The 25,261-nt window shown below is 45.0% G+C and overlaps 1 protein-coding gene across 3 annotated transcripts in view; it reads left to right on the top strand.

Annotated features, from left to right (window-relative positions):
- cep63 (centrosomal protein 63) overlaps positions 1-25,261 on the top strand; it is an 89,144-nt gene that overhangs the window by 12,567 nt on the left and 51,316 nt on the right. For 2 of the 3 annotated variants that reach the window (XM_067995684.1, XM_067995683.1), the window contains exons 4-7: positions 5,723-5,818; positions 6,529-6,660; positions 11,187-11,300; positions 17,582-17,818. In XM_067995684.1, the coding sequence (XP_067851785.1) occupies positions 5,723-5,818; positions 6,529-6,660; positions 11,187-11,300; positions 17,582-17,818 (579 nt within the window). The remainder of the gene's footprint in view (positions 1-5,722; positions 5,819-6,528; positions 6,661-11,186; positions 11,301-17,581; positions 17,819-25,261) is intronic. The other variant, XM_067995685.1, reaches the window with a different exon arrangement.

The raw sequence follows: 25,261 nt of genomic DNA, 5'->3' as shown, positions 1-25,261 counted from the left end.
GGAGCAAAACTTCCCTCGATAACACAATTGCAAGTGATTGCGTATATTTATAAGTTTCCTGCGTATTATTAGTTTTAGTCCATGAGAGGAGAATATTGCAATCTCTGTGGGATTGTGATAAACATTAGCCCCGATTCTAAGGAGGGGAGGGCGGGTATGGAGTACGTGAGCCCTGAAGTGGGCGGTGCATCTGGGGAGTCCGGGGACGTGCAGGCCCGGCCAATATGAACCGCTGGGCCTCATTACCATAACTTTCATCGGAGTCCCACCCGAACCTGGCCAGATCCAACACCTGGCCAGCGGGTGGGGGCGGGAATTTGGTGGCAGGAGGCTGCAGCCGGGAGGGTTGGAGGGGAGGGTCTGGGGGGGGCCTCTGGCCATGATCGGGGGGGCATCTGGCCATGATCGGGGGAGGAGGAGTAGGGGGCGACTCTGATCTGGGGAGGAGGAGTAGGGGGCGACTCTGATCTGGGGAGGAGGAGTAGGGGGCGACTCTGATCTGGGGAGGAGGAGTAGGGGGCCACTCTGATCTGGGGAGGAGGAGTAGGGGGCGACTCTGATCGGGGGAGGAGGAGTAGGGGGCGACTCTGATCTGGGGAGGAGGAGTAGGGGGCGACTCTGATCTGGGGAGGAGGAGTAGGGGGCGACTCTGATCTGGGGAGGAGGAGTGGGGGGCGACTCTGATCTGGGGAGGAGGAGTAGGGGGCGACTCTGATCTGGGGAGGAGGAGTAGGGGGCGACTCTGATCTGGGGAGGAGGAGTGGGGGGCGACTCTGATCTGGGGAGGAGGAGTAGGGGGCGACTCTGATCTGGGGAGGAGGAGTGGGGGGCGACTCTGATCTGGGGAGGAGGAGTGGGGGGCGACTCTGATCTGGGGAGGAGGAGTAGGGGGCGACTCTGATCTGGGGAGGAGGAGTAGGGGGCGACTCTGATCTGGGGAGGAGGAGTAGGGGGCGACTCTGATCTGGGGAGGAGGAGTAGGGGGCCACTCTGATCTGGGGAGGAGGAGTAGGGGGCGACTCTGATCTGGGGAGAAGGAGTGGGGGGCGACTCTGATCTGGGGAGAAGGAGTGGGGGGCGACTCTGACCGGGGGTTGGGGGGGAGGAGGAGGGGGAGACTCTGACCGGGGGGAGGGGGGACTCTGACCAGGAGGGGGGGAGGGGGAGGGGAAGGCGGGGGGAGGGGAGGGGGCGACTCTGACCGGGGGGAAGGGGCCACCCGCCACGATCGATGTGTTGAGGGGGGTTGGTGGGGAGCCCGGGCCAAGGGAGGCCCAAGGCTTCCTTGTGAGGCCTGGTGGATCAGAGTGATGTGGTGCCGTAGAAATGATGGGTGTTAAGTCCCCAAGCTTGATGAGATTGGAAACTCAGGAAAATACTGATGCTAAGATGCTCACAACGGATGTAGAAAATATTACTACTGGAAAATATTAACCTTACTGTACATGAAACATATTTACAGAAAAACTTATTGAAATGTTTTACATTAATGTTAATGCAATTAAATATTTCATATTAAATAAACATAGTATTAAATAAACATTGTATATCGAGTTCAAATTATATAATTCTATGTTTAGCTCACATTGAATTGTCAAACATTACAACTTCCCCTCACAGTTTCCCCAGCACCCCCCCCTCCGATTCACTGCTCCCCAGCTCCCCATCGAAAGGTGGTGACTTGCATTGAGGTACAGAAACTATCTGCTACTTATTGCAAGTGGTGTTTCTTCATGTGTCAGCACCGATTGTAGCGTTCAAAGAGCTCCCCCACTGTGATGGGACATCGGAAACAAGCCCAGTCCTGTCCTCACCCAATACACACTCGTGCTTTCCAGTAGGAGTGAGTGGATACTGGAGTGGGAACTTCAGCATTTCCTCCACCCTCCCCCGCCTTTCTTAGCCCAAGTGACACCTAAATCAATTTCTGATTCCCATGTTCTCCTGAGTAAGATCAGTTAAGTTGACCATGAAATGAACTTGAATGATGGACCTTTCTAGTGTTTATTATTGCATTAGACACTACAGTGTTTATCCACTGTGCCATCGTCAAGCTCAGCTGCTGAATTTTGATGGGCCAGAACTGGAACAGTTTAGTGCTGCACAATACAGAGAATTAATGAAGTGGTCGTAGCAGATGGAGCAACAATTCAATAATAGTGTCTCTACAGTATTGTAAAAAGACATGATTCATATGTCTATTTGGACTATCACTAGATTTAAAGGGATGATGCTTCCAATCTGCTGACCCTTTGTTGTGTTTGTAGACATAGGAGGGGACATGATGTAGAATCATAGGTTACAGCTCCGAAGGAAGCCATTCGGCCCATTGAGTCTGTGCCAGCTCTCTGCAAGAGCAGTCCAGCTAGTCTCACTCCCCTGCCCTGTCCTCGTAGCTCTGCAATTTTTTTCCTTTCAAGTCCTTATCCTGTTCCCTATGAAGGCCATGATTGAATCTGCCTCCATCACTTCCTCAGGCAGTGCATTCCAGATCCTAACCACTCGCTGTGCAATAAAGTTTTTCCATCTTGTCATCTTTGGTTCTTTTGCCAATCACCTTAAATCTATGTCCTCTAGTTCTTGACCCTTCCGCCAATGGGAACAGTTTCTCTCTATCTACTCTGTCTAGACCCTTTATGATTTTGAACTCCTCGCAACCGTCTCTGTTCCAAGGAGAACAACCCCAGCTTCTCCAGCCTATCCATGTAACTAAAGTCCCTCATCCCTGGAATCATTCTAATAAATCTCTTCTGCACCCTCTCTAAGGCCTTCACATCTTTTCTAAAGTGCGGTGCCCAGAATTGGACACAATACTCCTGTTGCAGCCAAACCAGTGTTTTATAAAAGTTCATCATGACTTCCATACTTTTGTACTCTATGCCTCTATTTATAAAGCCCAGGACCCCATATGCTTTTTTAACCGCTTTCTCAACTTGCCCTGTCACCTTCAACATATAACCCTAGATCTCTGTGTTCCTGTACCCCTTTTAGAGTTGTGCCCTTTAGTTTATATTGCCTCTCCTCATTCTTCCTACCGAAATGTATCACTTCATATTTTTCTGCGTTAAATTTCATCTGCCACGTGTCCGCCCATTCCATCCGCCCTTCTATATCCTCTATCACTCTCCTCCTCATATAAGTCTATCACTCTCCTCCTCACTGTTTACTACACTTACAAGTTTTGTGTCATCTGCTCCAAGTTTTGTTTCATGTGGTTGGTAATCGCCATTCTGTCCGATGCAACATAAATCTTTTGTTGGGGGGAGGGGGGGGGAAAGAGAGGGATTTTACAGTGTTACAATTACAGCATCTGAACACAAACCTGCTTGTCTGTCTAACGTGAGGGAGTTATCAGAACCAGGGCATCGCAGAAATTGTACCTGCCTGAAAGCTCCACATTGAGACAAATGTGACAGCCTTTAAAGGAGAACTTAAAAGTGTGGGTAGGGAGAAAACTTTATATGACATGTTCATATGAGTTTAATTAGAAAATTTTCATTGAGTGCCAGTGAAAGTCAGGGTCCTTTCTGAACCCTGGATGGTAACTGGGAGATTAATGACTGAAATTTCACCACTGAGGCAGTACGTAGCTTACCGAGGTCACAGTTTTCAAGTTGTTGGTGGTTCCCGATTGCTGATGGAACCTGTATTTGATCTGCTCCCCGGTGAGACTGAGACCTGAAATGGTGCAATCAGATCTGCTTGTAACTGGATCGGTGCACTACTTCACTTTGAAAGTCATTCCTCCTACATTTGCTTTTCATTTTGAATATGCAGCAAAAAGTTAGTTTCTCATGGCTTACCATTGCACTGAAATGCTTAATTGTGCCTCTAGATGGCATTAGTGCTTTATAATGTCCATTCTTTACTGCAAAGGTTTATAGAGGAAATACTGTTTAAATCGCATTTACGCTACTCAAATTGTGTCCAAGTCAAGAGAATTAATTATTAAACTGGCTAATGTTTTTTTCAGTGTTGAGTATGATCAGATGCATTCATTACTTGGGGGTTGTAGATTTTCAAGTTCTGTCGTAACTCAGTGAGATCACATTGGTTAATATCTCAAACTGCTGTGTATTTCCCAGAAATGAACCATCGATCAGTTAATAATGCTAATATGATTTTCATCCCAATGATCATTCCATCATTGTGGATTATCATCGTTCATCAACTAGATGGAGCCCAGTGGCTTTCAGTGTCTGACATAACACTTGCCACCAATCTGGAAAAAAAACAAACCATGGATGCCACAGTGGATTCATTGTCCCAGAATTTGCTGGAGCGGGGCATCTCACAGCGTGTCCTGTTGCTGGAAGTGTGAGCTGATAATTAGTGAGGACAACAGGGCATCTGGGACCTCAGTGAACAACGGGACAAACAGTGTATCCCCTTAACCAATGAGATTTAAGGATTGAGAAATAAAGAGGAAGGACTGAGAAGCAGGGTGAGTTAAAGGGGGTAAATTCAATGTCAAATCAGGTGCAGAGAGGGAAAGAAAGATTGGATTGAGAGAGAGAAAAAAAGACAGAAAAAGTAAGAATTTTCAAAACAAAATGTTAAAATTTGATATTTTAAAAATCTCCCAACAATTCACTACCTGAAGGAATGAGACTCCACACTTTTAATTGTTCACTTTCTGGGCCAGAGAGGTTGATTGGAGTCATTAATAATTATCACATTGTTAAATGGGTACGTACACTATTAATTACTTGACTTAACTTTCTGTGGTGAGTATAATAGTCAATTAATGTGCAAATGCAGCAACTTCATGAAACTCACGGGGAGGTTCAGCGTGTGATGTTATTTTTGTGAAGCTAGCGGTGGAGCGGTGCAAATCGTCCAGCAACTGGTGATTCACGGGGTATCTCTTCCTCGCCACAAGTTTCAGGCCGATTTGCACATTAATAACGGCGTGTGTCATTCATATGCCATTACATTTTCAGCAAATTCCGGGCCATTCTCTTTTCTGATTTCCCTCACTCCTATTTGTGTCTAAATCAGACCTAACCCTAAAGCTGAAGGTGATGGTTATCTTGGTATTTTTTTCCTTTTTGTATTTTGCAATTAACACAAAAGTCATCTCAAAATATTTGTTTGTCTTTTACTTCATGGCCTGCCTATTCCTTGCATCATCAGTGGTTGGGAGGGTGTGGAGGTGTCTCGCTCCCAGGTCTAAGCTGTTCTTTAACTGGCCACGGAGATGTGCGTGAGAACATTGAGAGCGACTGTCTCACGCCGATGGTTCCTACCTAACCCAATCGTTGGGACCATCATCGCTGCAAGGACTGCAGTGGTTCATGGTAACTAGGGATGGGCAATAAATGTGGTCTTGCCAGTGTTGCCCACATCTTGAGAACAAACAAAAACAAACTTATTTTGTCCATGTGGGGAAGCAACTGGTCTTCTGCTCATCACCTCTTCTTGAAGGCGCTACTGAGATTAACTTGCAGTGTGGGGAATTGTACTTGGGTTTCCACTTTCACCACCCCCTTTTCTTCCCCTCCTGCCTCCTCTCCCTGTCCACATACAGCCTGCTGTAGAACTTTGTTGCTCCAATATGGTGCACCTATTGGTAATCCGTATTTAAATAGCGCATTTACTAACTCTGGGATGAAGAGCCCAGACTGTGGGTGATAACTGAACTCTACTCTCTGGATTACATATCATTGTGCGCAATTTCTTGCACAAGTATCAGAGGAAGTTTTTTTTTTCTGTCTTTCAGGTGGGCCTATTGCGACAGCAGTTACAAGACAATGAAAAGGTTCAACATGGTATAGTGGTGCAGTATGAAGCACAGCTGAACATGTTTCGGGAAGAGGTAGTATGAAAATGTTAAATAGAATTCCTTTTTTTAAAAGAAAAACTGCTGAGTAAATTGTACTTTAACATAGATATTTCTTTCCATTCAGTTTTTCCCTCCTCTATCAAATGGGCTGACTGTTGTAGGGTTGCAGGTCCATAGGTACCTCACGCAGCTGCCCATTCTACGTCTTAGACAGCGACTGTCGGTGGGGGGCATCCCAGCCAAGCCAAGCCCAACCCTGTCCTCACTTGGTGCCCACACATGCATGCTGCCATTCAAGTTCACTGGATAGCATCAGGAGCCTGAGCTGATTTTTCCCGTCTCTTTCCGCCCCCCCCCTCCTTCTCCCCCCAAAATCCTGCTTGGAGATGCTAATGCCATTTGTACCCCGCCACAAGGCTGGCTGAAATGGGGACATTTTGTTACTTGTCTTGCCGTGAGATGGAGTTCGATGTTAAAGTGACATATAGTGCCTCGCGGTGTGTCCTGGAAAATCCTGTGGCTCAGCTCATTTGCTGCAACGTTCACCAAGGTGCCCTGAAACTAGCCGGCCCATCTCGCCACTGATTGCAGGTGGCATGGTAACGTGCAGGCTACAAAAAGGGTAGGTGGGGGTGGGGGGGGCGGGGGGAAAGAGGAGAGGTGGTGGGGGGGGGGGCGGGGAGAATGCATTTTGCTCAAAACAATCCATTTTTAGCTTTACGTTCAAACTTTCATGCTTTCAGATTGGGAAACTGAAGAAAAGCTACGAGAAGTTGCAGAGACGACAGTTGAAGGAAGTGAGGGAGGATGTGAAGAATAGACAGGGGAATAAGGAGGATATATCCGAACTGAACAGGCTGAACAGGCAGGTCGAGGTAAACGTCCCAATGTGAAATTTAGTTTGTTTGGTTTGGACATTTAGATTGTTCAGTATTTCTCAAGGTTTCAGTAATATTGTCAGCTGCCAAGATTCATTAAGTATGCAGTATATTTTTGTTTTGTTCTGTTTCTTGCCTGACTTTTCTGATGAAACTAAGGGTTTTGACATCATAAGCCTGCGCCTTGGTGCTCGAGTGATGTTGTAGATCATAGAATCATGGAAAATTTACAGCACAGAAGGAGGCCATTCGGCCCATCGTGTCCGCCCCAGCTGAGAAACGAGCCACCCAGCCGAATCCCACTTTCCCGCATTTGGTCCGTAGCCCTGCAGGTCACGGCTCTTCAGGTGCACATCCAGGTATTTTTTAAATGAGTTGAGGGTTTCTGCTTTCCAGACCCCCACCACCCTCTGGGTGAAAACATTTTTCCTCAGCTCCCCTCTAATCCTTCTACCAATCACTTTAAATCCATGTGGTTATTGACCCCTCCACTAAGGGAAATAGGTCCTTCCTATCCATTCTATCTAAGCCTCTCATAATTTTATACACCTCAATTAAATCATCCCTCAGCCTCCTCTGTTCCAAGGAAAACAACCCCAGCCTATCCAATCTGTCATCATAGCTAAAATTCTCCAGTCTTGGCAACATTCTCGTAAATCTCCTCTGCACCCTCTCTAGTGCAATTACATCCTTCCTGTAATGTGGTGACCAGAACTGTATACAGTACTCAAGCTGTGGCCTAACTAATGTTTTATACAGTTCCAGCATAACATCCCTCTTTTTATAGTCTATGCCTCGGCTAATAAAGGAAAGCATTCCATATGCCTTCTTAACCACCTTACCTACCTGTCCTGCTACCTTCAGGATCTGTGGACATGCACTCCAAGGTCCCTCACTTCCTCTACACCTCTCAGTATCTTCCCATTTATTGTGTATTCCTTTGCATTGTTTGCTCTCCCCAAATGCATTACCTCACACTTCTCCGGATTGAACTCTATTTCCCACTTTTCTGCCCACCTGACCAGTCCATTGATATCTTCCTGCAGTCTACAGCTTTCCTCCTCGCTAGCAACCATACGGCTTATCTTTGTGTCATCCGCAAATTTCTTAATCATGCCCCCCACGTTTAAGTCCAAATCATTAATGTATACCACAAAAAGCAAGGGACCCAGTACCGAGCCCTGCGGCATCCCACTGGAAACAGCCTTCCAGTCGCAAAAACATCCAATCGTTACCCTTTGCTTCCTGCCACTGAGCCAATTTTGGATCCAATTTGCCACATTCCCTTGGATCCCATGGGCCTTTACTTTTTTGGCCAATCTGCCATGTGGGACCTTGTCAAATGCAGATACGGCTGTGATATCAGTCAGTTAAATTTTATGTAAAGTTAAATACATCGAATTATATAGTATTTTGCAGCACCGAAACAGGCCATTTGGCTCAGCTGGTCTATGCTGGTGTTTGTGCTCCACTTGAGCCTCCTCCCACCTTACTTCATCAACATATCCTTCTATTCCTTTCTCCCTCATGTTTATCAAGCTTCCCCTTAAATGCATCTATGCCCCTCCAAGTGGTAGCGAGTTCCACATTCTCACCACTTTGAATAAAGGTGTTTCTCCTGAATTACTTATTGGATTGTCATGCTCATTGGGTTAATAAATGAGAGCTGACATGGATTTGTTAAAGGCAAATTGTGTTTGACTAACTTGATTGAGTTCTTTGAGTTCACAGAGAGGGTTGATGAGGGTAGTGCGGCTGATGTTGTGTATATGGACTTTCAAAAGGTATTTGATGAAGTACCACATAATAGACTTATAAGCAAAATTAAAGCCCATGTGATTAAAGGGACAGTGGCTGCATGGATACAAAATTGCCGAGGGGTCAGAAAGCAGAGAGTAGTGGGTAACGGTTGTTTTTCAGGCTGGAGAGATGTATACAGTGGTGTCCCTTGGGTCGGTATTAGGACCACTGATCTTTTTGAATTTCAAAGTTTTCAGATGACACGAAACTTGGAAATGTAGTAAACAATGCGGAGGATAGTGAAGACTTCAGGAGGATATTGACAGACTGGTGAAATGGGCAGACACATGGCAGATGAAATTTAATGCAGAGAAGTGTGAAGTGATTCATTTTGGTAGGAAGAATGAGGAGAGGCAAAATAAACTAAATGGTACAATTTTAAAGGAGGTGCAGGAACAGAGAGACCAGGGGATGTACTTACACAAGTCTTTGAAGGTGGCAGGGCAAGTTGAGAAGGCTATTGAAAAGGCATATGGGATCCTGGGCTTTATTAATAGAGACATAGAGTACAAAAGCAAAGAAGTTATGCTAAACCCTTTATAAAACAGTGGTTTGGCCTAAGCTGGAGTATTGTGTTCAATTCTGGGCACCACACTTTAGGAAGGATGTCAAGGCCTTAGAGAGGGTGCAGGAGAGATTTACTAGAATGGTACCAGGGATGAGGGACTTCAGTTATGTGGAGAGACTGGAGAAGCTGGGGTTGTTCTCCTTATAGCAGAGAAGGTTAAGGGGAGATTTGATCGAGGTGTTCAAAATCGTGGAGGGTTTTGATAGAGTAAATAAGGAGAAACTTTTTCCGGTGGCAGAAGGGTCAGTAACCAAAGGACACAGATTTAAGGTGATCAGCAAAAGAACCAGAGGCGACATGAGGAATTTTTTTTTAACGCAGAGTTGTTATGATCTGGAATGCACTGCCTGAAAGGGTGGTAGAAGCAGATTCAATATTAAGTTTCAAAAGGGAATTGGATAAATACTTGAAGTGGTATAATTTGCAGAGCTATGGGGAAACAGCAGGAGAGTGGGACTAATTTGATCGCTCTTTCAAAGAGTCGGCACTGATATGGGCCGAATGGCTGCCATCTGTGCTATATCATTCAATAATTCTATGATTTATGGCCTCTAGTTTTGGTCTCCCCCATAAGTGGAAACACCTTCTCTACGTCTACCATGTCGAACCCCTTCATAATTTGAAGGCCTGTATCAGGTCACATCTCAGTCTTTTTTCTAGGGAACAGAGCCCCAGCCTGGTTCTGTCTTTCCTGGCAGTTCTGGTATCATCCTTGTAAATCTTTGTTACACCTACTCCCCAGTGTCTCTATCCTTTTTGTAATATGGAGACCGGAACTGTGCACAGTACTCCCAAGTGTACTGGTGACGTTGTAGGTACGCTGTGTAGTAGCAGATGTTTGAACTGCCGTTAGAAGCAACTCTTTAAAGTTGAATCTTCCTTTGACTTATTTGTTTTTTTCCTTCCCTGTTGGGAGGCGGATGGCCTGCTTCTGATTCTGGGTACAAATGTGAGTGCGATTCTGTCATTCTGCCAAAATTGGACTTGCTGTGTTTGCAGCTGTGTCAGCTTCCAACTCTGATTTCACATTGCCTTGGCACTTTTGAAATGGTCACCTGGCTAACAGCTTAATACGAGGCGTTAATGTGACCGAAGAAGAATGACTATCAGTTGGACGGTGGCTGACAGCAGAGCCAAATGGCAGCCATGGTTCTCCTAATTATATAGTGCCTGAATCCATGTGAGAAAATGCTCAGTGCAGTTCACCGAAAGGTGTTTGGAAGGGCTTGCTCGTGTTTGCTTGTGCTGTCCTGACACAGCACAGGCTGGTGTTTCAGGAATCGATCCAGATGAATAAAAATCTTGTTTACGAGACATCCGATTGCTGCAAGGCAAGTGTGTGGATGTGGCGGCTGCTACTTTACAATTAATCAGCCCAGTTCTTGAATTTTTAAAAAAATTGATGGGCTATTATATAATGCCTTTGATAAAATAGGAATTGAAATAAAGAAAAGGAAAAGAAAGACGTGTATTTATATAGCATCTTTCACAACCTCAGGACGTCCCAAAGCTCTTTACAGACAATTAAATACTTTTGAAGTGCAGTCACTGTTGCAATGTGGGAAACGTGGCAGCCAATTTGCGCACAGCAAGGTCCCATGCGATAATGACCAGATAATCTGTTTTTAGGTGTTGGTTAAGAGATAAATATTGTCCAGGACACTGGAGAATTCCCCTGCTCCTCTTCAGATAGTGTTATGGGATTATTTACATCCACGTGAGAGGGCAGATGGGGCCTCGATTTAACATCTCATCCGAAAGTCGGCACTTCCAACAGTGCAACACTCCCTCAGTACTGCAGTGGAGTGTCAGTATGGATTATGTGCTCAAGTTTCTAGAATGAGACTTGAACCCACAACCTTCTGACTTAGAGGTAAGAGTGTTACCCACTGAATCACAGCTGACATGTTTGTCCTATAGAATATCTCTATTCTGTACACATTTGGCCTGTTTCTGCTGACTTGAACATTTGTTTTATTCCAAAGTAGCTTCAAAAATGTTGAAGAATTAATCTTTGAAGGCCCCTGTCTGAAATTGATCAAATGGACCCACAGCTGGCCCAGTATATTGTGAGATTGTCTCCGTGTGGGTTCCTTTCATTTTGGCTGTATTTATCTAATTTACTGAGTCTCACAAAATGCATTTCTGATTTTAGGAGTTTCAAGAGAAGTCACTGGACTGGGAGACGCAACGGCTTCATTATCAGCAGCAGGTGGCATCGCTGGATGCAGAGAGAAAGCTGCTATCAGAGCAGTGCAAAGCCATACAGGTACAACACTTGATCAATATTTGGCTACATGAAACAACCCGATTTGTGCTGGTTAGAATCTGCTTTCGACACCTTATGCACGTCCATCACTTGAAAAGAAATACAAATTGTGCAGAGAGCTTTGTATACTAGGAAAGATCACAAGGCAATCCTCTCACCCGAGGGCCCATGTAACATGAAAATCCTTTCCAGCTCTCCTCTTGCAGTTTCTGATTATTTGAATACAATACAGTCACTGTCTGGAAATGGGTCCCAAGCATCCAACATCTTATACATATATTGCAGAGTTTTGGATAATTTATATTCTGTTGTTAGCTTGAATTGCTGCATGTTCGTTGGCAATGGGGGTCATGGTGACGGTTGCCAGTTGAGATGTTTCACATCGCTGTGCAATAATATTCACGCTGGAGGATGGTTACAAATTTTGGGTCTGCGCTTTATATTCTCTCTGGTTCAGTGTCACCAATCTCTCCAATAAGTGGACCCCACATCCCTTATGATTTGGAGTTTACCTTTGCTGGTCAATATCAAGTGCTATGATAGTGATCCAGGGGCTGTAACAGTGAAACCCCTTGTTATAAGAACTGGATACATTAACCTCATGTGTCTTCTCCAATTTTCTGAAAAGTGGACTGAATAATACTTTAGTGAGATGAGGCCAAATATAAATCATTGAGCTGCTTTATTTTACAAAGACTAAACAAATTAACAGAGCAACATTTATAGTAAATCGCACCTTACTGCAACTTTTACAGGAATTGGCCAGCTGAACTGCCAAGTAAATGGCTATCACCCTCCTAGGTGAGAGTTGCAACTACCCCATGCTGTCCTTAATTATGATGTGGAGATGCCGGTGATGGACTGGGGTTGACAATTGTAAACAATTTTACAACACCAAGTTATAAACATCGTTCACCTGACGAAGGAGGAAGCCTCCGAAAGCTTGTGAATTTAAAATAAAATTGCTGGACTATAACTTGGTGTTGTAAAATTGTTTACAATTGTCCTTAATTAAATAGGCCACCCAAACATAATAGAAAGGGATGTTCACTGGAACGGCTAAATGAATTTCCATTGTCTCGTCTTGAAGTGATATGCAGGAAGCACTACTTCACTAAATCCAATCCACATTTTTCATACTTTATGTACAGTGAACTTAACTGCTTGTGAGTTGAATTCAACTTAATGTCAAATTTCAATATAAATTACCTAAATTTCCACTAGTCAGAAATCCTGAAACTTGACCAGGACAAATGATTGTAATATGATTTATGGAGTGAACAGTTGACTATGAGCAAATTATGTGCAAGTATATATTTGCTGCTGTAGTTTTATTTTATAATTATTGCAAAATTTACAAGCTGCACCTTTTGCCTTTAGACAACTGAAGCCTTAACTTCAATTTCAGTTGGAATATTTGTTACTGGAAAAATTTTACAGCCTTGCAACAAATGTGCAAATAGTTCTGTGTCTTTCAAAATAGAAACAAGTTGAATCCTAATCAGCTGCTTAAATGTTGGTGGAAACAATGGAGCAATAACTTGAAGGCAGTGACTAATGTTTGCTTGGACCATGTCTGATGATTCTGTTTGAAGCTGTATCCCACATTGGCATGTTTAAATGCTGGATTGTTTCAGTTAAGGGTCTTTGCAGCACATTAAATGTCTGAGGCCACCGATGGTTTGTTAAACTGCTTTTAGACTACCTTAAGTAGGTCGGTGGTACTGGTGGCTTCAACCGGGCTGGCCTCGCACAGCTGGTGGCAGCCCCGGAAGAATCATGCCGGATTTGCAAAGACCTGGGAAGACTCATTTTTCACGAAGGCTGGCCTCCTAGTACCCCACTAAGCACAATACGAATACAGCTTGAGTGACAGGGCAATATGAGCTGAGCAGCTGAATGGGGAAGCCATATGTAACATGAGTGTGGCAATCCCCTTTCAGAGGTGGGTCACAGATGTTCCAGCACCCAAGGAGGCCATTCAGCCTAGTGTGACTGTGCTAGCTCCACATCATATATAGTTATTATAATCCCATTTTAATATTTGTCCTCCAAGTATTTGATTCTTAAAAGCTGGCTTGACTTCAACAACCACTTTAGAATCATAGAATCTTATAGCATAGGAAGGAGGCCATTCGACCTCTTTGAAAGAGCTATCTAATTTAGTCCATCACCTACAATGCATTCTGTAGTCTAATGGCACTTTGCATGAAACAAATTCCAATACCCTCTCCCTTTCCGCTTGATTATTACTCTAAATTCCTGTGAATCAGATTGCCGTGTGTACCTGGAGCTGTAACTTCTACTAATGACAGGCATGTTGGGTTAACCACATCTGCTTTTGAATTTCTTTTTAACACAAGTTTATTTAATCCACTGATCATTCATAGTATGTGTAAAAATACTAAGTATCCAAAATATTTGTTAGTTAATGTTATGTAGTCTTTAAGCTTATGTTGAGTCATTAATATTTAGTTAATATACTGTACACTGCTCTTGGCTTAATTAAGAAAGATAATACATTTCCTTTGACAGCAACTGGAATGTGTCAGTTTTATCAGTCTCTAACATAGAAACTTATCTTTAAAGGAAAGTCTGGGTTCCACATAGCTTCTGTTTAAAGGAATGATACTGGACTAGCCAATCTCACCTGGCATTGCATTAAGAAATTGTAAGAGAGTCAACATCAAGAGTAGTCTTCAGGTGAACTGAGATTAGATGGTGAGCAGAATTGGAGCAGGGCACGCAGATGTAATTCAGTTCTTATTTTAAGGGTGTACATTCCGACCTTTTTATATAATACTTTGATTTTTATACTATTATTTATAGTTAAATAGCAAAACTTTGGGCAGTTTGGGAAGCACAGAAGTAGAGTTGTTTGAAAGTATGAGAATTTTTTTGCAGTACAGACTGAGGAGCTGGGTGATGCAAAACTGAGGTTCTACCACACCGCCACTGGTGGGAGGATCTAATTACAGTGTGACTAATTTACATAGACTGTTCCCGTTATAATTGTGTGCACAGGAATTTACAACAGAAAAAGTTGACCCAAAATGTAAGATTTTTAATATATTGATAGATGAGGCTTTGTAATGACCACCTTGAGTGTTCCTGTGCAAAATACCTCTAAGCCTTTTTTATATAAATCTTGCCACATGTTGCCTTGCATTTCGACACCGGTTCCTGAGGCAGCAGCACTTAAATGTGCTTGGTCCGTGGTCCAATACCCAGCAACATGGCGGGGAAGGGGTTATGCTGGTCTGGGCACAGGACATTATGGGTGGAAAGCTGTGCGCACTTTGCTTGTGATTTCCTGATAGATGTAGCCACCAGCCGTAGCTCCCCATGTAATGGCCCTTCATAAAATTGGCCTTATGTTCTAGCCATGTTGTCTGGACTCAGAAATCATTTGTTTTATTTTAATTAGACATGGAGTGCACTAGTTCAGTGCACAGATTGCCCTTCTGATTTCCCCATTACAGATGGAATGATGCTTTTAGTTCGAGTGGATATTTTCACCATTGTGACATAGACAGCTTTTTGTGATCAGATAACAGCAACTTGCATTTATATAGCGCCTTTAATGTAGAAAAACACTCCACGGAACTTCATAGATATGTGATCAGACAAAAATAGATGTTGATCCAAAGAAGCGAGGCATTAGGAGGGGTAACCAAAAACTTGGTCAAAGAGGTGGGTTTTAAGGAGGGTCTCAAAGGAGGAGAGGGAGGTTGAGAGGTAGAAGTTTAGCATGGGAATTCCAGAGCACCAGGCCTGGGTGGTCGAAGGTAAGGTTGCCAATGGTGGAGCAAAACTGGAGTGGTTGGGTGGGGGGGGTGTGTGCGGGGGAGGTGCACGAGTAGAGAATAGAAGGATCGGAGAGTTCTGGTGGGGTTCTAGGGCTGGAGGAGTTATAGAGATAGGGTGGGGCGAGGCCCTGAGAGGTTTTAAACACGAAAATAAGAATTTTAAATTGGAGGCATTGGGGTTGGGGAGCCAATGTTGGTCAGTGATGGGTGATTGGGACTTGGTATGCAATAGGATATAGTCAGCAAAGCTATGGATGAGCTGGTTTCAGAGCATGGAACATTGGAGGCCATTTAAGATAACATAGGAAACTTGAGGCCGGAGGTAACAAAGGCATGGATAAGAGTTTCAGCCCTAGACAGGGTGAGGCAAAGTCACGGGTGGGTGGTGTTACAGAGGTAGACAGTCTTTGTGATGGAGAAGATGCGGGGTTTGAAGCTCTGCTTGGGGTGGAATAGGTTCAATCTGAGAAGGTGACCAGTGGGGGATGGAGTTGGTGGCAAGGATATAGAGTTTGTGGCATGGGCTGAAGATGATGGCTTTGGTCTTCCCAATGTTGTGGAGACGAAATGAATTCTGGAGCATTTGAGGGCCAGAATATCAGTTGCTGGAGGTTGTCCAGTGGAAATAGAGGCCTGGGGAAGTGTGCAGAGTCTCTGATGAGCCAGCAGAGATTGAACAAGGGGTCCAGCGGAGGTGTGTGGTGGCGTCAAGTGTTAGCAGTGGATCCAGTATACCAGCAGAGGAGCGAGGAGCCAGGGAATAGTGAAAGGATCAGTGCTGGTGAGGGAGCTGGCCACAGGAGCTGCTGTAAGGAGGTGAGGAGCACACACGATTGGGAGTAGTGGCAGGAGCTTGAGCAGCTGGTCCAACCCAGAAGGATGACAGGGGATTTCTGAAGAATGAATGGAGTCAGCGGCCACGGGAAGCAAACGGAAAGCAGAAATCATTCCGAGGTAAGGGAGCAGAATCCGGGATAGGATGGGAACCAAAAGGAGCAGGTCTGAATGAGCTCAGCGCAGAGTGAATAATTCCCAACGGATGAACAGAAAATTGAGCCTGCAGAAGCAGGCCAGGTACTGGAATACAGGCAGTCCAGCAAAGAATAGAGTCTCAGTAGAAAGAAACGGTGCAGGTGGAGGTTACAGTAAAGCTCAGAAGCTAAGAGAGAAATGGACTTCAGCCCAGGAGAAGACAGATTTCTATCCAGGAGTCAACACAATAGCAAAGTAAAGCTGAGAAGCCAGCAGAACAATCCTGAAGCTCAGCAGGTAACAGAAGCGGGTGGGGAGATGGACCCTTAGACTGGAACAAGTTACCTTAAACTTGAAGCGATTGAGTGGCAGAGCAGAGTCTCAGCAGCCAAGGCATAAAATGTAGTCCAGCATAGTCCTGGTGGCTAACCCTAACCCTAATGCAGAGTCCAGGTGTCTGGGAAATAAAAGTGAGCAGAGTTCCAGGTGCTGACGAGCAGAGTAAAGATGTGGAGCTTAAACTTGTCTGAGCGAAAATATTCAGAGATTTTCCTTACGCACAGTGCCACTGCAAGCCCTTACTCCCAGCTGGTAATGTAGGAAGCCCAGGGACTCGAATCGAAATCCTTGTTATTATATTTAGCTCCCTTGGTGTGACACGGAACCTAGAATCATAGAGAGGTTACAGCACGGAAGGAGGCCATTCAGCCCATCCAGTCCATGCCAGTCTAGGCTTCAGAAAGTAGCATCACTGCCACTGCTTGCCATTTGGTCAAATTTCATGAGGGAGGCTGTTGGACCATCAATATTGGAGGGTTTTTAAAATTAAGTAGGCCATTTGCTAATGAATAAGTGCAGCTTGCTTTGTTTGATTACCTCGCCTGTGCTCATCAAAAAAAACAAGTTCACTTAACTCAGCATCCAGGCTTCAGTGTTATGGCCAGGATCAAACGGACATCTGGTGACAAAGAGCTGCGAAGATGTACATGTACATGCGGACCCTGCACTGCTGCTCTCCACTTAATTGGCTTCAGGGTGTAGCTGCAGGTGTCATAGCGCATCAGTGATTCAACCCTCGAAAACTCTGCCTGAAAATCAATGATGCCCTGAGTGCATTGCTGTTCCTCGCCAGTGATAGTAACCCTTGTACTTGTGATTTTAAAACTCGATCGGTTCAAAAGAGTAAAAGGACTCTTTCAGTCCTCCTTCCTTGATTTTTACATTTTTTTTGTGGAGGCAGATTTTAGAAGTAGAGAATCCTTTTGTCAAATAGGAGCCTCGTTACCAGACTTTCCCAGTGAACATTCTAAATGAAGTGGACCGGCTGCCTCATCGGACTGTGCACAGCATTCTGCTGTGATTTGACCTGAATGTAGTGATTATTTAAATTGCCCAGCTGGTTTAATTTCAGTTCCATCTGTACTCACTCTTGCTTTTATTTGTCTGAAGCCATCTCTGTTTCTGTGTTTGTGCTTTCCTTCTGTTTTTGTCCTTCATTAGCAACAGACTGTAAAGTATCAGGCTCAGCTCATTGAGCAGACTGAGCTAATCAGCCAATCAGAAATGCAGCATCTGAGAAGCCAGTTGGAGAGGGCCAATGACACAGTCCGTGCAAATGACATGACCATGGAGCGGCTGAATATGACCGTGGATGAACTAAAGGGTGCTAACCAGCGGTTTAAAGAGGGCCAACGTCTCTCACAGGAAGAACTGCAACGATTGCAACAACTCATACAGGTTGGAGGATTCAGCTTTAATAGTGGAGAAGGTTATTTTCCTTTGTGAAAAATTGAGATGTTTGAAAGTTTATTTGCAGATTGAGGCTATGGAAGTTAAATTTGTTTTTTGAAAGAAACTAATTTAAGGGGGCTATAAGCTAGGTTTAAAATAATGAAAGGAAATGAAGGAGATTTACTAGAATGATTCCAGGGATGGGGGACTTTAGTTACGTGGATAGACTGGAGAAGCTGGGGTTGTTCTCCTTAGTGTGGAGAAGGTTGAGAGGAGATTTGATAGAGGTATTCAAAATCATGAAGGGACTAGACAGAGTAGATAGAGAGAAACTGTTCCCATTGGCGGAAGGGTCAAGAACCAGAGGACTTAGATTTAAGGTGATTGGCAAAAGAACCAAAGGTGACATGAGAAAAAGCTTTTTTCACAGCGAGTGGTTAGGATCTGGAATGCACTGCCCACAGGGGTGGTGGAGGCAGATTCAATCATGACCTTCAAAAAGGAACAGGATAAATACTTGAAAGGAAAAAATTTGCAGGGCTACGGGGTCAGGGTGGGGGAGTGGGACCAGCTGGATTACTCTTGCATAGTGCCAGTACGGACTCTGGGTCAAATGGCCTCCTTCCGTGCTGTAACCTTTCTACGATTCCATGATTCTATGAATTGTTGAGGTAGATGTCGAATCCATGCCAGCTCTCTGCAAGAGCAATCCAGCTAGTCCCACTTCCCCGCCCTATCCCCGTAGCCCTGCAAATTTTTTCCCTTCAAGTACTCATCCAATTCCCTTTTGAAAGCCATGATATAATCTGCCTCCATCACCTCCTCAAGCAGTTCTTTCCATCTACTCTGTCCAGACCCTTCATGATTTGAACACCTCTGTCAAATCTCCTCTCAACCTTCTTTGCTCTAAGGAGAACAACCCCAGCTTCTCCAATCTATCCACGTAACTGAAGTCCCTCGTCCCATGTTGAGGTATTTTACGGAAAGCCAGGACCAAACACCGAAAACACCATCACTTGAGCTTGGGTAACTTTATGGTTGGCAGTTGGCTTATGGAATAAACTGACGTCCAGTGCAGTAAAGACTGATTTTGTTGTAAGGAACTTGATTGCTCCCTGATGTAGCAGAGCACACAAGAGATATGGGTTTGGGACAGCTTTGCAATGAAACAGGTCCCAATTGATAGAGCCGAATGGACGGCCATATTTTCCCAACATCCTTATGAACCCATCCCAGCGATGAGACTTGATGTACCTTACAGGTATGTCTATCTGACAGGATTAGGACATGAATCCAGGTCTGTTCACGTGTTCTGTCAAATCGCAGTGTTGTATGGCAGTGATCATTGGAGTGTGAGTGCAAGGAGTTTTAACTGGCATTGTAAAGCATTGTTTAGATTACATCTGCAATGGTTTGGTTGCTATACTTGTGAAAAGATGCAGGTGAACTCAAAAGGATTCCTAGAAAAGTGGTAATGGTTTTAAAAAGAAAAAAACATTTTCAAAGGAAAGGAAATGTTGAGTACTTGTCAGAGGAGTAATATCTGGGTGGAGGAAGTCAGCGTGGGATTTCCCAAGGATTAAGAAACTCGGAGACAACACAAACTAGAGGGGCAGCCAAGGACTTACAAACTGTTCCCTGAGGAGGCAGTTGTAAAATCTCGCTTAAAAAAAGTCATCATAAGAATAAAACCGGACGGACCACTAGGCACCGGACACAACAAAGGCAAACCAAGCCCAGTCGACCCTACAAAGTCGTCCTCACTAACATCTGGGGACTTGTGCCAAAATTGGGAGAGCTGTCCCATAGACTAGTCAAGTAACAACCTAACATAGCCATACTCTCAGAATCATACCTCTCAGCCAACGTCCCAGACTCTTCCATCACCATCCCTGGGTATGTCCTGTCCCACCAGCAGGACAGACCAACCAGAGGTGGCGGTACAGTGATATACAGTCAGGAGGAGTAGCCCTGGGATTCAGCAACATTGACTCCGGACCCCAGGAAACCTCATGGCATCAGGTCAAACATGGGCAAGGAAACCTCCTGCTGATTACCACCTACCGTCCTCCCTCAGCTGATGAATCAGTCCTCCTCCATGTTGCGCACCACTTGGAGGAAGCACTGAGGGTAGCAAGGGCACAGAATGTACTCTGGGTGGGGGATTTCAACATCCATTACCAAGAGTGGCTCGGTAGACCACTACTGACCGAGCTGGCCAAGTCCTGAAGGACATAGCCGCCAGACTGGGCCTGTGGCAGGTGGTGAGCGAACCAACACGAGGGAAAAACCTACTTGACCTCGTCCTCACCAATCTACCTGTCGCAGATGCATCTGTCTGTGACAGTATTGGTAGGAGTGACTACTGCACAGCCCTCGTGGAGATGAAGTCCCGTCTTCGCACTGAGGACACCATCCAACGTGTTGTGTGGCACTATCACCGTGCTAAATGGGATAGATTCAGAACAGATCTAGCAGCTTAAAACTGGGCATCCATGAGGTGCTTCAGGCCATCAGCAGCAGCAGAATTGCATTCCAGCACAATCTGTAACCTCATGGCCTGGCATATTCCTCACTCTACCATTACCAACAAGCCAGGGGATCAACCCTGGTTCAATGAGGAGTGTAGAAGAGCATGCCAGGAGCAGCACCAGGCGTACCTAAAAATGAGGTGCCAACCTGGTGAAGCTACAACTCAGGACTACATGCATGCTAAACAGTGGAAGCAACATGCTATAGACAGAGCTAAGCGATTTCACAATGAACGGATCCGATCAAAGCTCTGCAGTCCTGCCACATCCAGTCGTGAATGGTGGTGGACAATTAAACAGCTAACGGGAGGAAGACGCTCTGTAAACAACCCCATCCTCAATGATGGCGGAGTCCAGCACGTGAGTGCAAAAGACGAGGCTGAAGCGTTTGCAACCATCTTCAGCCAGAGGTGCCGAGTGGATGATCCATCTCGGTCTCCTCCCGATATCCCCACCATCACAGAAGCCAGTCTTCAGCCAATTTGATTCACTCCACGTGATATCACGAAACGGCTGAGTGCATTGGATACAGCAAAGGCTATTGGCCCCGAGAACATCCCGGCAGTAGTGCTGAAGTCTTGTGCTCCAGAACTAGCTGCGCCTCTAGCCAAGCTGTTCCAGTACAGCTACAACACTGGCATCTACCCGACAATGTGGAAAATTGCCCAGGTATGTCCTGTCCACAAAAAGCAGGACAAATCCAATCTGGCCAATTATCGCCCCATCAGTCTACTCTCAATCATCAGCAAAGTGATGGAAGGTGTCGTCGACAGTGCTATCAAGCGGCACTTACTCACCAATAACCTCACCAATGCTCAGTTTGGGTTCTGCCAAGACCACTCAGCTCTAGACCTCATTACAGCCTTGCTCCAAACTTGGACAAAAGAGCTGAATTCCAGAGGTGAGGTGAGAGTGACTGCCCTTGACATCAAGGCAGCATTTGAGTGTGGCACCAAGGAGCCCTAGTAAAATTGAAGTCAATGGGAATCGGGGGGAAAACTCTCCAGTGGCTGGAGTCATACCGAGCACAAAGGAAGATGGTAGTGGTTGTTGGAGGCTAATCATCTCAGCCCCAGGATATTGCTGCTGGAGTTCCTCAGGGCAGTGTCCTAGGCCCAACCATCTTCAGCTGCTTCATCAATGACCTTCCCTCCTTCATAAGGTCAGAAATGGGGATGTTCGCTGATGATTGCACAGTGTTCAGTCCCATTCGCAACCCCTCAGATAATGAAGCAGTCCGTGCCCGCATGCAGCAAGACCTAGACAACATCCAGGCTTGGGCTCATAAGTTGCAAGTAACATTCGTGCCAGGCAATGACCATCTCCAACAAGAGAGAGTCTAACCACCTCCCCTTGACATTCAACGGCATTACCATCGCCGAATCACCCACCATCAACATCCTGGGGGTCACCATTGACCAGAAACTTAACTGGACCAGCCATATAAATACTGTGGCTACAAGAGCAGGTCAGAGGCTGGGTATTCTGCGGCGAGTGACTCACCTGACTCCACAAAGCCTTTCCACTATCTACAAGGCACAAGTCAGGAGTGTGATGGAATGCTCTCCACTTGCCCGATGAGTGCAGCTCCAACAACACTCAAGAAGCTCGACACCATCCAGGACAAAGCAGCCCGCTTAATTGGCACCCCATCCACCACCCTGAACATTCACTTCCTTCACCACCGGCGCACAGTGGCTGCAGTGTGTACCATCCACAGGATGCACTGCAGCAACTCGCCAAGGCTTCTTCGACAGCACCTCCCAAACCCGTGACCTCTACCACCCAAAAGGACAAGAGCAGCAAGTACATGGGAACAACACCACTTGCACGTTCCCCTCCAAGTCACACACCATCCCGACTTGGAAATATATCGCAGTTCCTTCATCGTCGCTGGGTCAAAATCCTGGAACTCCCTTCCTAACAGCACAGTGGGAGAACCTTCACCACATGGACTGCAGCGGTTCATGAAGGCTGCTCACCACCACCTTCTCGAGGGCAATTAGGGATGGGCAATAAATGCTGGCCTCGCCAGCGACACCCACATCCCATGAACGAATACAAAAAATTAAAATCTGTAAATGGGTGGATTGGTGACAGATAAAGGTCTACAGAGCTATGTAAGATACTGTGCACTGAGGAAAAATGGGGATAAGCTCTGAATGGTATTGAACTAGCTGAAGATGAAGTTGAGAGAGATCAAGTGTTACACAATACAAAACATACGATGGGCTGGTCCATGAAGCTTGCCCCACACTCATGGCCGGAGCATCATGACTGGACATTACCTCTCTTTCCCCCCCCTTCCCCCCAGCCATGTGATCTGGAAGGGTCAAAAAAATAGAAAACCCCAGGGCCAATAAGGGAAAGAAACTCTGGAAAATTCCTCTCTGCTCCCCTCAGGCGATCGGAACCAGTCCAGGAGATCACACGGATTATGCATTTGTTACCTGTTAATCTGCTTACTTTTTAAATGATGCGATCTCTGCCCCAGCCATAAACCAGTCCACCTCCCTCTTGAGCACCCACCACACCAGCCAGTAACACATTCCAGAGGCTCACTAGCATCTAACCTATTCCTCCTTTTTGCATAGTTTAAACGTGTGTCCTGTGGTCCTCCCCAACCTGTCAGTAGGCATGCAATCCAGCCCTTTCATTATTTTTTAAACCTCTATCAGGTCTCCTGTAAGCCTACGCTGCTCTAGAGTTAATAGACCCAGCTCTCTTCTTGCCTGTGTGTGTAATTAAGGTTCTTTAAGCGAGGAATCATTCTCGTAGCTCTCTTCTGGACCTTTTCCAAAGCCAATAGATCACCCACAATGTGTGGGAACCCTGGTAGACTTGCTACTGAACATGCCCAATCACTCGAACAACAGTCAAAAGAACAAATAGAATGTTTTATATTGCTAAATCAGAGTAAAGGTTGGAGGAGGACCTGCTGAAACTACAATGCTCTGGTCAGACTGCATTTTGAGTGTTGTACCCAGTTTTGGTCACAAGGGAAACATTCAAACTCTGAAACGTCACATTGAAGACCCAAAAGACTAAACCCTGTCACAAGATTGAATTATGAGGAAAGACGAGAAAAACATGGACTCCTCAGTCTTGAAAGCAGAGGTGTCTTAACAGAGACGTACATATAAGATGAAAAAGGTAAATGTGGAGCATTACATCAAGGTATTCTGTGAAAGCAGGGTAAGGGGGGCTATAGGTTCAGACTGGCGATAGGCATCATTAAAGGATGCAGTTATTCTGAGATCAGTAGCTACAGTATCTGTTTGCAGTAGCATTACCTTGTTTTTAATGTCTTACTGCAATTGGGACTGTTAAATTCAGGAGAGAACTCTGCTTGTAACCTCAGCTGCTGGCCATTGAAATTAAAATTTAAATGTGGAGGACAAAGAAAAGTCCATACTCTACATTTAAATAAATTTCTGAGCATTTTGTAGACCAGGTTTGATATTGCACTAGAGTTATACTTCATGCAGTATCAAATCCAAGCAGGTGAGACTGCCTCCTCCAGGGGATCTCAAACCGGACCCTCTAGAGATGGATCGGAACCTAACAGTGGAGTTATGCTGCACCTTTAGAGTCGCTATGAAGCGCAGCACTAAAGTTGCAGTATAAACCTACCTTAAGAGACAACTGGAAGCTACGATGGAGGGACAATAGATTTCTGGATCAACAAGTTAAGAAAGGTCGTCTTCATCTGTATTATTATGATACTGGAGCAGCTAAGGGAGCTAAACCTGTCCTCATTGAAAAAAAAGTGTCTATGAATATTGGGGCAAAAGATAAGGAAAAACACATTCCAAACCTTTTGGAATTGTAGAAAATGTATCAGGGTGAATATTGGAAAGTCCTTTCTGCTGAACTGGGGATGGGTCTATAAACTCAAGGCAGTCTTGAGATAAATACTATTTGAGGAGTAACTGCTTCACACTTAGAACTTATGCAATAGACTGCCACCTGACAATGCATTCAAAAAAAATTGGGTAACATTTCTGATTAAACAAGGAATAGAGGGATGTGTGCCTGAAGTCAAGGCCACAAAGAGATGAAAATGGTTTGAGTTGATTCTTTGAAACTTAAGGTGAGCAGGGTATGTTGGCCTTGTTCCTGTCTTTCACTGAACACCTTGTATTAATGTAGCTCCTTAAAGAAAAAATGTCATAATAAAAACACGCTGTGTTGAATCAATCTTTTTTTTCTTTCAATTATCCACTAAGTGTTTCCCGTCTCCTGAAGCTATTGACTCCATGTTGGGATATGGTTCCACCTGCATCAGTCATGCTCTGGTACCTTGCTCAAATGGCCATTCTTCATGTGTGAGCTTGGATAGTGAGTGTTGGCAAGCTATTAAATTTAAGGAATCATCACATACAAGTCTGCTGCTGTCCTCACCAGATGCCCATGCTCATAGATTTGCAGCAAGGGTTGGTGGATAGCAAGCAGGAACCTTGGCTGGTATTTAATTTTTTTTTTCTTTCTCTCTTCCTAGCAGGGGGGTACTGAGGTGAATTGTCCTCTTTATAGCTGCCTTGGCTTAGGTCAAGCATTGATTATGGGATCTCCTTGATTTGTGTGGCTCAGCAACTCACTGGATAAACTTGTTGAGCCATCAGGAGGGAGAACCTGGAGCCTCTTTGACTTTTCCAATAAAATGGTATTGTGAACCCATCTCCCACCCTTGATCATTCCTTTTATCTTCTGCCCATTCGGTTGAACTCTCCCATTGGTCTAGTAACTAAACGCTATGCCTGGTGCAGAACAAAGAGTACACGATTGGTTTCAATGCCCTCCATGGTTGAAACAGGGCTTATTCATGTAGAATAGCATTTGGGGGAGGTACAGGAGGATTGTGCTACTATTGGAAACATAGCTCAGTAAGAGTCAGTGCCTTCGGGAGAGAAAACTT

This window comes from Heptranchias perlo, chromosome 13, assembly GCF_035084215.1.
Source record: "Heptranchias perlo isolate sHepPer1 chromosome 13, sHepPer1.hap1, whole genome shotgun sequence".
Classification (NCBI taxonomy): domain Eukaryota; kingdom Metazoa; phylum Chordata; class Chondrichthyes; order Hexanchiformes; family Hexanchidae; genus Heptranchias; species Heptranchias perlo.
This window is presented reverse-complemented; position numbering and strand designations above follow the sequence as displayed.